The sequence below is a fragment of the Chaetodon trifascialis genome, chromosome 20 (assembly GCF_039877785.1).
Source record: "Chaetodon trifascialis isolate fChaTrf1 chromosome 20, fChaTrf1.hap1, whole genome shotgun sequence".
NCBI lineage: Eukaryota > Metazoa > Chordata > Actinopteri > Chaetodontiformes > Chaetodontidae > Chaetodon > Chaetodon trifascialis.
The window spans coordinates 19,209,455-19,226,362 of NC_092075.1; the positions used below are offsets into that span (position 1 = coordinate 19,209,455).

A 16,908-nucleotide genomic window follows, 5' to 3' on the forward strand; every position below is an offset into this window, starting at 1 on the left:
AGTTGTGATGCAGATGTAAAGCGTCTGTACCCTCTATCTGCCTCCCTCCTCAGCTGAACAGTGAGGCCTTTATTTGACGTCTGTATGGATCCGTCACTGGGACACTGCCAACTTCTCAGTCAACACAAAACACTCCGCTCTGTTCCCACACACACACACGCACACACACATGTGCGACCAACTGTCGGCCATTTTGAATCTCTGTCTGCCTGACTGGAGGCATTTTGTGTGCAGCTTTGAGTGACGGTCTGTGTTTGGTTTGTGTGTGCATGCGCCTCTTTCCATACAACCGCTGTGTGTTTGTGCATAAATAGCCGCTTTTAAAAGGTTTAAAACTGAAAAGTGACTTTGTGCCTCTGAGTGTCTGACTGGACCCTGACAGTCACAAAATGATACTGGAGGAGGCTGAACGCAACATTTTTGGGGAAAAGAAAGTCCGATCCCTAGTCTGAGTCCTAATTTCTCTGATCTAATGTTTTCTGACTGAAGTTTTAGACCCTGTTGGCATTTTTCTTCCTCTTTGTTAGGTTTAATTTTGCTTTCCAAAGCCCTTGACATGTGTTGACACACATATCATATCATTTCCTGTTTGTAGCAAATCTTTAAATACTAGTTCACTAACTAAAGAGAACAGCATACAAGTGTGCAAGGAATTACATTCGTATTGGGTGAGTGATTTATACTCTTTCCTCTATGTTTTAGTGCTTTGTACAGTGTGCATGAACCACCTTTTGCAATATATTATTTAGATTTACTAATCAGTGCTTGCAATAAAATAAACTTAACTCGTACGAAAGAGGAAGGAGGAGAGTATAAGTATATACATGTAATATTAAATAAATCTAATCATGCTATACAGAAATTATCAATAATATAAATCTTCCCTGTTTATGATTATTTTGAAATTGAGAGAGAGAGAGGAGGAAACCACAGCTCTGCTACTGAATTTGAAGTGTTTGCTGCCAAAAACATTTTAATACCCTTTATTTACAGCCTCTACACACCCTCAACTCTGTGTGTGTGCGTGTGTGCGTGCGTGCGTGTGTGTGTGAGTAAGGAACAAGTTCTTCTGCCTGAGTGTGTGTGTTTCTCCCTCTCTCACCTCATTACACACTTGGCTGTGGCTGCCGCTGGCTGAACTCTGCTGCCAGCAGACTCATTTTCAGCCTTTAAAAACGAGCTCAGGGCTAATTTGCTCCACAGCGCTCATATACACTTTTCCTCCTCCATATTCATATCACACATACTGTATTTATTTACCCTCCTCGTTAGGCTTCTTACCGCTCGGGCGGTGAAGTCGAGGCTTGCCAGCTGAGATCCACATGTGCGCCTGCGTTTGTCTGAAAAGCCCAGATTCCACTGAACTCTTTCTCAACTTTCTGATTCCCGTTCAGGGCCATTTTCCTCATTTTCACATCCTTTTTTAATATTTTAGTTTTCCTTCTTACCATTTTTCTTCTCTTCTTTTTTCCCATCTACTCTGTTTCATCTTCTTTGTCATATCTTCTCCATTTTTTCCTCTTCTGCATCTAGTTTTTCATGTGCAACTCTCTTCCTTATCTTCATCCCTTTCTTTCTCTCTCATTACCTTCGATGTTGCCTTTCCTATTCATCTTCTTTCTGTTTTGATATTTTCCTCCTTTTCCTTGCTTTGAACTTTTTCCTTTTCCTCAGTTTTCTTGTTCTTCGCTGTCTTTCATGTTTTTGTTTTGAGACTTGTTCCATTTAATCTTCATCGACTTCTGTAAATTTCACTTTTACTTTTCTCCCCCTTTCATCTTCCTCTTCATCTCATCTTGTGCTTTCTCTTCATTATTCTTTCTTTATCATTGTGATTGTAATTATTATTAGTGGTAGTAACAGTTTTTCTATTTTTAGGTTGTATTGGAAACGTTCATTTCTTGTGTTTCTATGTGGGCACAAGTGTATGATGGGATACCAGTAGGATGCCTGTGTCTATATGGAAACACACACAAGCATGACGCTGTCCATCACTGCATCTGTGTGTTTGGCCATCGCTCACTAAATCTAAAATCTGGTCCAAAGAAGAGATGGACACATGAATGCAGATACTTTTTTGTTCATTTGTATCCATTTGAATTGAAGTGACTGACACACAAAAGAGTAATGTTAACCATGACGGAGAAAACGAAGTGATAATAAGTGAGAATATTCCTGGAAGAATACCAATCCTGATTTTGTCCAGCAAGTGTTGGGATTTGGGGACACTGTTGGACACAGGGTATCTATGAGAGCGTGGCGGGTCTTACCGCGGTAAGGGTCGGGCTGGCTGAGGTCCGGCGAGGTGGCCGACTGAACAGGCAGGTGAGGCACCGGCACCTGACCCGCCATCGAGTGTCCCGCACGCAAAGCGCCCACGCTGCTGCTGTCTTCTCTGTGAGAGCCCACCTGGAAAATGGAGAGAGGAGAGAGACTTCTCAGAGAGATTTTTACTTCTAAAGGCCACATGAAGTCTGAACCTGGTTCTGTGGTTTCAGGCTCACGGGGTCGTATTAATTACATTGTTATTATTAATTATGTCATATTATTACTATATTTTGTGCTTGATTTTGTGTCCCATAATAACTTACATTATTTCAATGATAATTTGTTAATTACTGAAATAAACTAACTGCTAAGATTTGATTGTATCATTTTATCCTCTTCCTCTCTCTTATTGTAGCTTATTGCACTTTTCAGACGAGAGAGTTATTCAGAGAGTTTTACATGACTACAAGCAAGGATAACTAATTACATTTATGTATTTGAATATGAGAATACTGCAAGAGAGGAAGAAAAGTGTCACTTTTCAAACACATGAGATGGTAATTAAAGTCAAGATAAATTTGACTGTGATTCTTTCTCTTTCTTTATTCCGTCTTTCTGCTACAGATGTTGCAGTTCTACAGTTGGCCTGTTGAGGGCATCCTCTGCTTTTCTAAGACATTGAAGATCTCCATCTGTCTCTCTCTGACACACAAACAAACAAACACACACACACACACACACACACACACACACACACACACACACACACACACACACACCCCATCCCGCCCAACGTTTTTTTCCCCCCATTTTTCCAGTACAGTACAACTCTGGTGCAAATTGTGCTCTGCTCCTCCAAACTGCCTGTGCTTTTGTGTGTGTGTGTGTGTGTGTGTGTGCGTGTGCGTGTGTGTAAGTATACGTGTCGCTCAGTCCAGGTTCATATCTGCATGTCTGATATGTATATTTACTTCTTTTTTTTTAACTTGAGTTGTTCCTATTTTTTGTGTGTTTATTCAGTGAAATACTGTAAGAGTATGTGTGTGTGTGTGTGTGTGTGTGTGCGTGTGCGTGTGCGTGTGCGTGCGTGCTTGTGTGTGTGCTTGGCTGAATCCTATCCATCTGTCTACCACACACACACACACGTGCACACGACAGCACAACAACTGACAATTATCTTAATGCCCATATGTTTAATTGTGGGATTTCTAATTCCCAGAGCACCCAGCAGCTTCCAGCAGGGACTCACTGTTTTGGCACGAGATGGGCTCTCTTTGTGTGTGTGTGTGTGTGTGTGTGTGTGTGTGTGTGTATGTGTGTGTGTGTGTGTGTGTGTGTGTGTGTGTGTGTGTGTGTGCGTGTGCGTGTGTGAGATTCCAACTTTCTCGTGGCATCCTGTGGTTCTGAATAGTCTCTCTGTCACCCTCCTTTTCCTGAGCAGCTTACTTTGAACATATCATCAGGACAGCGGCTCGATATGACTCATGATAGACATTCAGATGTGTGTGCTGTAAACTGTCAGGCTAAATTGAATGTCCACTGAATGGCAGCATGGACATAGTGTGGACTCTCTTTAGCAGTGTGATAATAAGACTGATTTGCTATTCATCTCCATTCATCATTCAGCCTGACAACATGCTCTATTCAATCACTGTCATCTAATTTTCAGTTGAAACAGTGGTGGCGGTTGCATAAAGATGCATTTAACTTAATGTTTATCACATAGAAAATACATATGTATCTATATATTATTAATATTATCATTATTTCTCTCACACTGGACAGTTTTTTTCTTTTTGAAAAGGATTAAAATTGATGAAGCAGAACCAGAGAAATCATCTGTCTTATTCCAGGCATTCTTCTTCTTCCTTATCCAAACCTGGTGCCTACATTCCCCATAATGCACCTCAAGAGCCAACAATTGTTCAGGTGTTATACTGGTAGCAGCTAATGTAGCCTGGAGCCACTAACTCCAAGCAGAGATGAAGAGTGAGCTACAGAGTTCTTCACATATGAAGTGCAATTCTACACCTGTAAACTGTGAGCACAGTATAAACTATATATAAATAAATACATCTAGAATGTAAAATAGTAATAGTCCTTTAACAAGACAAGGAAAAAAGACAAGCTGGGATAGAACTTGACTAAGTTGATGATGGTACAAATTCCAAAACAAATGTTCAATTAATCAGATTCCTAAAAACAATTGACAGGGTCTATGGGACTGTTTAGGACCCCTCGTGGCCTGGGGCCCGGGGACAGTTGCTGATCATAACAGATGAAATTACTGGACAGGCAAAACTGATGGTTTGTAAAAAGATGGCAAATGAGATGAAGAATGTCATCACTCTGTTCTGTTCAATGGTGTCAGCATGGACTTTAAATCTATTAATCTATGAAAACTTCTAATGTTTTTATTATTCAACAGCGGCTCAGTTCTGATATTATCTCCTCTAATCTGGATAAAAAGTTAACGCTCACTGTTAGCTCTACATGTCGTGATGTGTGATGTGTAATTATTTTTTAAATGTCCTTGAAATACATGCTCACTGTTGTTTGCTTTGACTTTTCTGATGTATTGCGTTATAACCATGGTGTAAATAAAGTTGTTTTGAAAATCAAATCCCTCTGTCTGTCTGTTAATCCAGCTGGCTGACAGCGAGGTCTTGCCCACCACATGCCAAACTCCCCTCTCGCTCCGTGCAAATATCACAAAATGTCGACCGGCTTGTCTGCATGCATGTGTGTTTCCCTCTCTTTCTCTGCGTGTGTGTGTTTCAAACTGAGCGTCCTCGTCTATCCGTCCATACGTCTGTTTGCTCCCTTATTTATTATTTGCCTCTCGTCTTTCTTTCTGTCTTTTCTTTCCGTTCTCTGCCTTTCATCACCGCCTGGATTCCCAAATGTAAAATGGCAGCAGAGAGGGAGACAGAGAGCGTGGCGTACATTTTTAATGGAGGGCTTTTATATTTTAACGAGCCTTCCTTCTCTCTCGCTTAGTCTAGTTCAATGAGGAGGGAAGGCAAGGAGGCAGACGGAGGAGAAAAATATAAATTACACATAAACTGATCTGCTGCTGGTTTAGCTCAGATAGTCAACAATAACCACAGCCACAGCCACACCCACTTACCCACCATCCCTCGGGTTGAATGCATATGATTGGATGACAGATAAACATGCAGAAAAAGCTAGTAAGCTCTTGAGTTCAGATTATTTTGGCTAAGTGTTCACATTTATTTTGGGATTGTGGAGTTGGACACTGGGGCAGCTGTGGCTCAGGAGGTAGAACTGCTTGTCCACTAATCAGGAGGTTGGTGGTTAGATCCCTGGCTCCTCCAGCCTGCATGTCTGCCTGTCGAAGTGCCCTTGGGCAAGATGTTGAACCCCAAATTGCTCCCGATGGCTGTCCCATCGGTGTGTGAATGTTTGAATGCGGCATGTGTTGTAAAGCGCTGTGAGTGGTCAATAGACGAGAAAAGCGCTATATAAAGCAGTCCATTTACCATTGTTCTGATTTTTGTCAAAGTTGCATTCAAGGACTCTTGGACATCTGTGATTTTTCACCAGATGGAAAACATTCATGAGACGCTGTCTAAAAATCAAACCAAGACAACAAATAAGACGCACACATGGTTGCTGTAAAAAGCATGAAGTGAATATTGTTTTCATGATTTTTAAAAAGCAGCTGTTCAACAACCATTTAAAAAACCAGATGTCGGAGTGTCCTTGAATGCACCAACGGGAAGAGTTTTCAAAACGGTCAGTACTCTTCACTCTATTGCACTTCACAACACGATAACGACACGAAAAGGGTGTTGAAAACACTGTTGGTGCATTCAGTGACCCTAAAAAATCAGATCATTGCTGCCAGAACACAGCACCCTGTCTGACACGCAGTAACTCAAGATATTTTTAGCAACCAATATTTAAAATTTATATGTCTTAGTTTTATGAATGCATGACAAAGGATTGTTCTAGGTTCTGGTGTCATGGTGTGACTGTGCTGTAACTCTGACAAAACATGAGTATAGCCCATATTGACTGTGAAGGGTATCACGGGCCTTTAAGGCAAACAGTGATGGATTATTTGAAAAAGGAAGTGATGTATAGTAGTAAAGTTAAAAGAAAAAAAAACAACCCTCGAAAGGCACAATCAGCAAGGCCTTTGTTCACTTTTTGAATGTTTTTCAATACACCAGTTTGGGGAAAAGAAACACATTTCATGCCAGGCTCAGTGTATCAGTGAGAAATGAAGAAGTCTGCCTAAATAAAATCTAGTTTACGGTTTGAAAAGTTTCCTGATTTAAATCAGAAAATGTCTTTTCCAACAATAAATAACGAGAGGAAGAATCAGATACTGGGTTCTATAGACACACTTCTGTTGGTACCAAAAGTTATTGAGGTATGATGCCTGGGTATACTGGTTATTCATATATTCAGTTAATTTAGTTAATAGCCACTTAAAGCTTTTATTTGCAGATTCTATCTAAATGTCATTTAAATAAAGCAGATTGAAAGAAAAAAAATCCAAAATAAATGAAGAGCCAGAGAAAGAGATAGAGGAGCAGGTGCTGAGTAGCTGTCGTCCACAATGCTGTTGATCAGTGGGAAGTGTGTTCACTTAAAGTGTGTGTGTCTATGTGTGTGTGTGTGTGTGTGTGTGTGTGTGTGTGTGTGTGTGTGTGTGTGTGTGAGAGAGAGAGAGAGAGAGAGAGAGAGAGAGAGAGAGAGAGAGAGAGAGAGAGACTGTGTGTGTTGATTGCACAGGAAGAAGAGAAAAAGGGAATTTCTGGGTCAAGAGGTGACACACACTTTCTTTCACTCTCTCTAACACACACACACAAGCACACACACTCACACACAGATTTGTCATGCAGTTATAAACAGTAAGGACAAGTCTGTCTGAGAGAAGAATAAACTCTGTCAATTGACTAACTCTGTAAATTGTAATATTTCAGCCCGTATTAGATGCATTTCTGCAATTTCAGTTTGTCGTTTTCAATTATAGTCGCAGTCCGAAAAAACACCTCCGAAGAGGAGCGGGAGACGAAGGGAGGAGATGCAATGTGAAACAGGAAGTCCAGTGTGAAATTTTACCAGACACACAGACACACATGGCGTTATTTTAGATCTCTCGAGAGCAGATTTAGCAGAATGCTACGTGCTACATGAAGAATAAGCCTACATAAAGTTGGTCCTGGTGGTGACACGACAAGAAACGTAGCTAAAATGTACATGGTTCGTTCTCAGAGGAGCAGGAATGTGATCAGAAAACATCCTGATGTAAATGTGACCTTTACATCTTGATAGTTTCTGTGCATTCATGGGAAATGTTGTCCAGTTGTTGTTGCTAGAGGGAAGGTCAGAGATTTCCTCCCAGTGGAAATCAGTCATTTTCTTGTTGATAATCACGCCATTTTTGATTTTCTTGCAGTGTTTGTCACTGATTTTTATTCATCTTAAGACTTTCTGGTCCCTGACAGTGGAAGAGCTGACAGACTAAAAGGTTCAGCGTTCCTTCAAAATGCACAATGAAAACTGAAGCAAACACAAAAAAATGTAGTACTAAAGAAAAACTGAGAATGTTTTCGCAAAATAGCTCATAACTACCATCAACTGTGTTTCATAAGACATTACACAGGTCTTGTAAGTGTGAGGCCTTTATTAGGAGACTCTAAATGACTCATTGGGAAATGAAAAAGTTAGAAATACGAGACCACCTCAGCTTCATTTTGTACAGTGCATTTCTGCATGTGTAATATACATACACTGGATACTGTAAGCAAATGAGGGGGTCTGCACTGGTCTACCCTCAACACACACACACACACACACACACACACACACACACACACACACACACACACACACACACACACACAGTGGAACATTCTTCAAACTGTACAGTCTCTCCTCTGTGCAAACTGAACACTTGACAGAAAGCACCTGCTGTAGCAACGTCAACACACACACACACACACACACACACACACACACACACACACACACACACACACACACACGCACACACACACACGGACCCCAGTGTTGAGGTTGGACTTCCATGGGAGGAAAAGTACAGCAACATTTTCCAGTGGCGTGATATGTATGTATTTTTTCCCCGTGAACTGTACAGAGTAAAAGACGACGGGCTCTCCTGTCGAGTAAAACGTCACTGAAAATGAAACAGAGTGAAGTGAAGGGAAGAGAGAGAAGGAGGCATCGGGGAATGTGAAATATGGAAAAATGTCAGTGTGAGTTAAACATTTCTGAGCCACTGGTTGATCTGCTAATGCCAAAATGAAAACGAAACAAGAATTTATTTAATCTTTTCTCCCATGACCTTCATGCTTTGATACATTAAATAAATTAGTTTTAAACCATATCGGCCTATAGGCAGACAAATATGGCATTTACACTTACTTGCTATTGGGCTGACCCAACATAAAACAATAATAACGATGTACACTGTATTTACATTTTTATTTCTAAATTCTGATTACTGTTTGGTTCAGTTTTTCAAACTTAATTACTGAAATTAAAATGAAATTGACTGAAATTAATTCTCTAAGGTCATGGTTACAGTACTTTGTTATATTTATCTTTTTATAAAGAAGAACTTTCATTTTCTCTACTAGGTCATTTTGAGGCTTCATTCATTGAAGACAGCAGTTTAAGAGAAGAAAATCAAAAGTCAAAGTCCAATTACTCATCTCTTCCTGAGCTTTCACCTGACCTCCAAGGCCAAACTACACCTGCTTATGAAGACTGTGAGACTCCACTGCAGCCAGTCAAGTGGACATTCAGGATGTTTGACTATTTTTTTGATAACACTGACTTTTTATTTCATACATGTATATTAATTCATAGTATGAGCTATTTTTTCTTACACTTGGTCCTCCATAATCCTCTTTGTCATTCAAGGCGAGACTCAAAAGCATGCAAATTAACCAATTATCAAGGTCATTAAAGTTTATTTATCTAATTATCTTCATGAATGCGAGGCTGCACACACATGTCCAATGATCACAGCCTCTTTTCCTCATAAATATCCATATTACACAGCTTTTGAACACAAACAGTGAAGGTGGACAGCACTGAAACATCGCCACACTATAGCCCCGTACATCAAACTGGCAATAGACATTATCATGAAGTAAATGTTGATTACATAATGTAAAGGATACAGAATGATGACGCCATCAATGTTTAACTGGCTCCCTTTAAGTCTCACTTTCTCTATGCAATCTTACCTGCCACCAGGTTGGATCTCCTGGGAAAATGAAGGCTGACTGATCCAGTCAGGTTTGCACAGTTTGAAGTTGTCTGTATAACACTCAAACTACGAATTATGACAGTTTCACTTCACCTCTTCAGTGAACATGCTTCTTTCTTCTCTCCCATTTCCATAGTAGTGTCAATCACTTCTTCATGGAAATTTGGAAACAAATGCATTGTGATTTTTTGATAGTCGCTGGGTTCAGAGCAAAGCTGAAAGAGTTCTGCTTGTGTTTGCGAGAGCAGCACCAACAGCAATACCACTCTGAAACGCTAGGGGGTGTTGGAGAGTTCTGTTTCCACTTTTAACTCGGAGTACTGCAATTTATTCATAATTTTACAATAAATTTATAAATTTATTACAGCCATATGTGAAAACTGAACATGTGATCACAAATCCATGTATTAATATGCTGCTATAGCAGTTTTCAATCTTTTGGAAGGGTTTTCCACAATATGTTATAACCTGGCAGGAGGCATTTTTTAACAGTAATGATATTAATAATGGTTGTTGTTCTTATGAAGGTAAATGGGCAAAGGTAGATTTCCATCAGCTTATAGGAGTAAATTCAGTGTCTGAGAATAGAAAGGAGATGCAGAGCATTAAAAGGCATTAGTGTGTTGTCAGTAAAGGGATGGAGATTATGATCCATTTCACTTACTGCAACACTGCTTAATGGAGACTCTCCTCTCCCTTAACCCTTCCCCTCGTTTTAGAGCCGCCCTGCAAGCTAAGTTGAGACACGGTAAAATAACTAGCGTGACTTAAACACATCATCAGAGGCAGACAGCAGCACACACTGACAACAATTGTCCTTTTTTTTTCTTCTTTGTTTGGAGGGATACTTTGTGCATTTCTATGGTGAAATGGTTCAAATTCTATAAATTCTGCATTAATTTGTTTATGCATTAGTATATTTGATGTATTTTGCATTCATGTCTTTATAGAGTATACAGTATATGCCTCCCACCCTCTCTTTCTCTCTCTCTCTCTCTCTCTCCTGCATCAGTCTACCACCTGTTTTCCCAGAGTTATGACCTCAGCCTGCAGGCGTCTCTGCCTAACACTGCCAAACTACATACAGCTGTGTGTGTGTGTGTGTGTGTGTGTGTGTGTGTGTGTGTGTGTGTGTGTGTGTGTGTGTGTGTAAAAGAGAGAGACACAGGGACTCACACACACACACACACACACACACACACACACACACACACACAGACATAGAGACAGGATAAAGAAAGGAAGATGAAAACAAGAGTGACAGAAAGCATATAATAAAGTCAATATGAAGTAAAATGTGTCAATATGAGAGAAATGTGTGTGTGTATGTGTGTGTGTATGTGTGTGTGTGTGTGAGTGTGAGAGAGAGAGAGAGAGAGAGAGAGAGCATACAAATGCAGCAAAAGAGAGAGAAAAAGTTACATCTGCAAGGGAGTAAATGGAAAAAAATATAGAAAAACAAGAGGTGAAAATACAAAGAAAGAAAAAACAGTGAGGAAGGTACAGGAAGGCACATGATAGAGAAAGAGAAACTGACAAAAGAAAGAAAAGACAAAGAAGCAGAGAGGGACTGGAAAGAGAAGACAGGAAAATAAAAAAGAGAAAAATGACAGAAAAGAGAGGAAGCAGAAGGACAGAGTTGTGAAAGGGAGGAGGGAGTTAATGGGACATGACCATGATGAGAAAGTGACAAAGAAAGAAAGAAAGAAAGAAAGAAAGAAAGAAAGAAAGAAAGAAAGAAAGAAAGAAAGAAAAAGATGAAAAGAGAGACTGGGAGACCTAAAACTAGAAAGAGAATGAACGTATGTTTGAGAGAAACAGAAAAAACGTCTCAGTGCAAACACAATGGCTTAATTCTGGCGATGACATCACTCCTTCCTCTCACTTTATTATTTCTATTTTCCACTTATTTATTTTTTTCAGTATTTCTATTGAGTCTCTTCCTTTTTTGGTTCAAGCTTCCTGTTTATACTGAACAAACTCACACACACACACACACACACACACACACACACACACACACACACACACACACACACACACACACATAATGCGTGCATTACTGTGTGTGGTACTGAAAAACTGATGGCTCTCAAGGGTGTTCGAGAGAAAGAGAGAGAGAGAGAGAGAAACATTTTTAAAGAAACCATGAGAAGTAAACTTTGAAATGGGAATTTAGAGGAGGGCAAGAGAAGTAGTGAGAGGAGAGGACCAACCCTGACCCTGGGTGGACTGTTAGGTTTGGGTCCCCCCAATGTGATGTTAACCAGCAAATGCACTTGTCATATTCTTAAGGCAATGTGTGTGTGTGTGTGTGTGTGTGTGTGTGTGTGTGTGTGTGTGTGTGTGTGTGTGTGTGGTGTGTGTGTGTGTGTGTGTGTGTGTAGTTGTAGGGTTTTTCCATAGTAGGGGAGGTAAGTGTGCTGAGCCATGCCATAAACAGTGTGAGTGTTTCTTCACTGCACAGCACAGATAGGTAAAGTTGTTTACCTTGATGTTTACTTATGTGTTAGAGGTGTGCTGGTCACAGATCACAGGAAGAGCCTGTCGCCCTTTTCAGCTCCCCGAGGCTCTTTCAGTATCTAAACCTGAACTGCTGACCAAACAGTGCAGAATATGTCCATATCTGGCTGATCAGACCTGTTTTTATTGAATATAAAAGCTATAACTTACATTATTATGAAGGAGAAGTCTGTCACAGCTGGCTGTGGTCGGCTCTGATACCAGGCAGGACCACAGCAGCGTAACTATCCCCTGCTGTGAGGCTGCAGTGGAAACGCATGTCACCAGGGTTTGGCTCGGCATGGCATGGCTCAAGCGGACCCACCCGGGCCCCTGGAAAAATCCTATTATAGAGCAGCTATGTTTTCAATCTTAATTAGCCTGTTTTTTTAACAACATTTTTGCTAAGGGCCGTGGCTGTAAGGACTCAGCCTTTGTGCATTCTGCGTGTGCTCGACCAGGTGAGCTACTGGAGCACCCCATCAGCCAATCATCCAGACCCTGAATAAACACACACACACACACAGATCCTAATGACAACACAAGAAGCAATTAATGAGCTTCTGAGTGTGTGATTTTACAGACTCCTTAAGTAAACAGTGTTCCTCAGCACATATCCGTCACTTTATTCTCTTTTTCCACTGGTCGCAAACATATAAAACCAACTCAGAAATGTATCTGGAATAACTTCAAGATTAAACTGAAAAGTAGTGTGTTAAACTTTTAATGTTTTCTTGGGCTAGACCGCACGTTGCTTCATAAAACTGAGAGCCAAAATTTGTCTCTGGGGTTGTCCAAAGAGTAGAAAAGTGTTTAAATAGAACTAGTTTGCAAGTATTTTCCTTGAATTTTAAGCATTTTCTTCACCACAAAATCCCACGATGATTCATCTTAACAAGTAACTTTAAGATTTCACTTTATTATTTACTGAAAAAAACAAACAGGAATTTCAAACTTACATCAAATTTACAGCAAAAAGTTTTCTTAAGGTTAAAAGTGAAGTAATTTAGGACCTGTTTACTTTAGTGTGGCATTCAAATCCCTCCATATTAATCATGTCTTCTCTTTCCTGCCTTTGAATACTTAAAAAGTAGATATGGCTTGTCAGTCTACTGAAACGTAACCAAACTGTAAAAAGTGAAATGAAACATATTTCTCCAGACTTTGACTTAAATAGCTTTGTGAAGCTACACATTTGTATGTTGTCTCCTTCCTCCAAAAAATCTGATGTGTTTAAGTTTATGATTATATATTATTAGTGCTGTCAAAAATATCACGTTATTAATGCGTTAACGCAAATCAATTTTAACGGCGTCATTTTTTTTATCGCCCGATTAACGTTCTTTGTGACCTAGTGAACTTGTAGTTTTTTTATAAGCTGTGGCCACTGCTAGTAACGTTACAAAAAATACACATCTGATTGTAAACCGGAAACAAAACAATAGGCACGCCCCACGCATGTTTTGGTCTTGTATGCGGATGTCGAGCGCGAAACGCTGAAATGGATGTGTTTCAAAAAGTTGCCAGATGGGTCGACTGACAAGACCAAAGTTTGGACAGAGGCATATGGATACCGCAACTAAAAACAAGCTTACTGCAGCCATAGCCAAGTAATGTTCATTCTTTCTGGAGAGAAATAAGAGGCTGCGTTGAAAAGCCTCTGGTGAATAAATAGAAGAGCATCATAGTCTGACTGCTTGTATGTTCAGAGGAAACTTAAGAAAGGAAAGTTTAAGCCATGGTTTAACTGCACTATAGCCCGAGTCCTAGTTTACAATTATGTGCACTTTGTAACTTTATCTTGTATCTTTTGATCCCTTAGAAAGGGTTGTTGAAGGGGCTTTTTTGTAACCAAGCATTTATTTATTTATTTATTTTTTGTCATCTGTTTATTGTTAAAATGTGTGAGATTCGATTCATTCAAATGTGAATGACTGCTCAAAGTGAGAATGTTAGTGTGAAATATAACACTACACGTTGTTGTTTTCAATAAAAACACATTTGCACAAAGCAAGCCTATCCACTTTTCAATGTTGATAACAGTATTAAAATGATAATTAATGGGACATTTAGAATAGATAAAAATGTGCGATTAATTTGCGATTAATCGCGAGTTAACTACGACATTTATGCGATTAATCGTGATTCAAATTTTTAATCGATTGACAGCACTATATATTATATATTACCATACAGTGAATATAACATGACACTAAAACTATGAGCTAAAAGCTTACAGTGAGCGTACAGTTGAGGATCAGTGGGTCCAGAATTATGAGTGACACCATTCACGTTACATTTCATTCACTGTTCAAGAATGAAGATGCAGGAAATGCAACAAAAATACAACAAGAGGGGACACAGACAAAGCTAGAGGGACATGTGTAGAACAACCTCCAGGAGAGGGAGTGAGACAGACACAGAGACAGCTGGACAGATATGCGTGAGAAGAAGATAATCTCTGTGGGAGCTGGCCAGCTCACACACGGGCCAGCACACACACACACACACACACACACACACACACACACACACACACACACACACACACACACACACACACCCCTCTACCACAGGTGCTCTCCATTTAGAAAACAACACTTCAAAGTAAATACTTTAACAAAGACCAGAGAGAGAGAGGGACAAAGCTCCTGAACTACTGTAGGGAGAACAGCCTGAAGCTGCTGCACACGCCCCCTAGAGGCTGCAGGGCTCATTACAGCCACAATACAAAGCAAAACAGCTGGGATAAAAGTCAAAATGTCCCTTCAGAAACCTGACAGATGACGTCACGGGTTGTTGAGGTGTTGACGAGGTTGTGACAGTGTGCAGACTTGTGTGTTAGTTTGCATGAATATCTGGTGTGTGTGTGTGTGTGTGTCTACATGTGAATATGCACAAATGTTATAAGCACAAATAAACAAAGTAGGTCTGACTGAACATGTCCAGGCATCTGAATGTGTTTATGCTGGCTTGTGTTTTATAATTCTCTCTCTCTCTCTCTCTCTCTCTCTCTCTCTCTCTCTCTCTCTCTCTCTCTCTCTCACCCTCCTACATCTCCTTATGTCACACAGCTGTTTGGTTCTTTATGTTTATTGTTTCAAGTTGAAAAAAAGCCCAAATTAAATATGGAAAACATTACTGCTGTCTTACTTCATATTTTCAATTCAACCTCCCCTCCTCGTTCTTTATCTAGTCCTCTTTTATGTCCTCTGCTCCTCTTTTTTCACATTATCTGTTTTGACCTGTATCAATATAAGTTTTGTCTGGCCATATGTGCGACGGTACATTTTTTCTCTTCACCATGAGATCCAGTTAAAATGGACAAACACAATGAGAGTAAAAAAGCAGTGGAACTGGTTAATTTCAGCAGACATTCTCCAGCTGTGTGAAGACATAAGTCATGTCTCATTTGCCAGTTTAAATAAATCCAACTGCAAAAAGCACAGTTCAAGAAAATCTGATCTTGCATCTTTAAATGTGATTAAATCTTTTTTTTTCCTCCAAGATAAATAATCTCATCGAGCAACATATTCAGGATGATTCTATTCGTTTCAGAGTAACTGGCCTTGATTCCTCTTCCTAACATGTGTTATCTGTCTTGCAGCTAAAGCTCCACACCAAACAATTCCGTTTTAAAAGAACATTGAGTTGTTTCAAGAAGCCTTACCTTGATCTTCGTCTTTAATTAGCTTTATTAGCTTTTCTTTGTAAGTCACTGTAACGCCATTGGCAGTGTTTTGTTTTTGTTTGTTGTCTGATACCAGCAGAATATTCTGAACAGGATTCTTTGCAGTGTCAGAAACAAAAAGGTCTACAGCTCATTATATTTAATACTGAGCGTCCACACAAATCATCTTAATTACATGCCACTTTTTTTAACTTCCCTCATTGTACCATGATGAAACCACGTGATCTTGTATTCAAATAAATAATTCTTAAGATAAAAGATTCCTGTCATATTGTGTATTCCGTCTAAATTTTCTATTGTTTCCAGCTTCACTCACTTTTTCCATTAAGTGTTTTGAAGCAACAGCGCAATATAAACAGACTTTAGGCGTTGAGTGGAGAAGATTCTTGTTCGGTGTTTTAGATTAAGTATGGATGGATTTTTCTTTAAAATAGCCACATTAACACTGACACATTCAGTGGGACTAAATTAAAAATCTATAAAAAGCTCTCAGGTCCTACCATGAGGGAGTGTCTGTTGGCTGACAGCAGTCCTGTCCCGTACCCGCTGCCCAGAGCGCCCATTGCGCCGTTGTGTGTATGTGCGGCCCCGATGAGGTTGTGCATTTCACCGTGCCCGCTGGGCATCCCCGTTGATGGCCCCACCGCATGGCTCCGCAGTACATGGATGGCATCATCCAAACGCTCCAGACGGTCCTCGATACGACTTTGCTGCAGAACGAAGGGACACAGACAGAGATGAGAACCCTTGCGAAGGACTTTTTCTTAACCACCTAACTACTACGTGGAACCTGAAGCAGCTCTTACTCTCAAAATTCATTCTCTGATATAATAAAAGATTACACAGTGGCATTGCTAAGCAAGAAATCCCTGGGGCCCCCACCCCACCCGTTCATGCTGCAAAAATTTGATTTTTGCACACATAAATGCACAATTTCTGGGACATTTCAGATGAATACTGAGAATATAGAATAGTGGTTCTCAAAGTTGAACCACAGGCCTATCAATAATCTTTGTTGTTGCCGGGGCCCCCTAGTGGCCGCGGCTCCAAGCAACTGCCTGGCTTGCCTGTCTGCAACCCCGCCCCTGTTCCTGTGTCTTTGTCTGCATTAATTAACATGCAAGTCAGTCAAAATACACAGGATATGTCGCAGAGACTCCATACATGTGAA

General features: G+C 40.1%; 1 protein-coding gene across 19 annotated transcripts in view; it reads right to left on the reverse strand.

Moving 5' to 3' along the window:
* tcf4 (transcription factor 4) overlaps positions 1 to 16,908 on the reverse strand; it is a 248,766-nt gene that overhangs the window by 15,660 nt on the left and 216,198 nt on the right. For all 19 annotated transcript variants that reach the window (XM_070988567.1, XM_070988571.1, XM_070988564.1 and 16 more), the window contains 2 exons: positions 16,238 to 16,447; positions 2,271 to 2,409 (listed from right to left, as the gene is read on the reverse strand). In XM_070988567.1, coding sequence (XP_070844668.1) covers positions 2,271 to 2,409; positions 16,238 to 16,447 — 349 coding nt within the window. The remainder of the gene's footprint in view (positions 1 to 2,270; positions 2,410 to 16,237; positions 16,448 to 16,908) is intronic.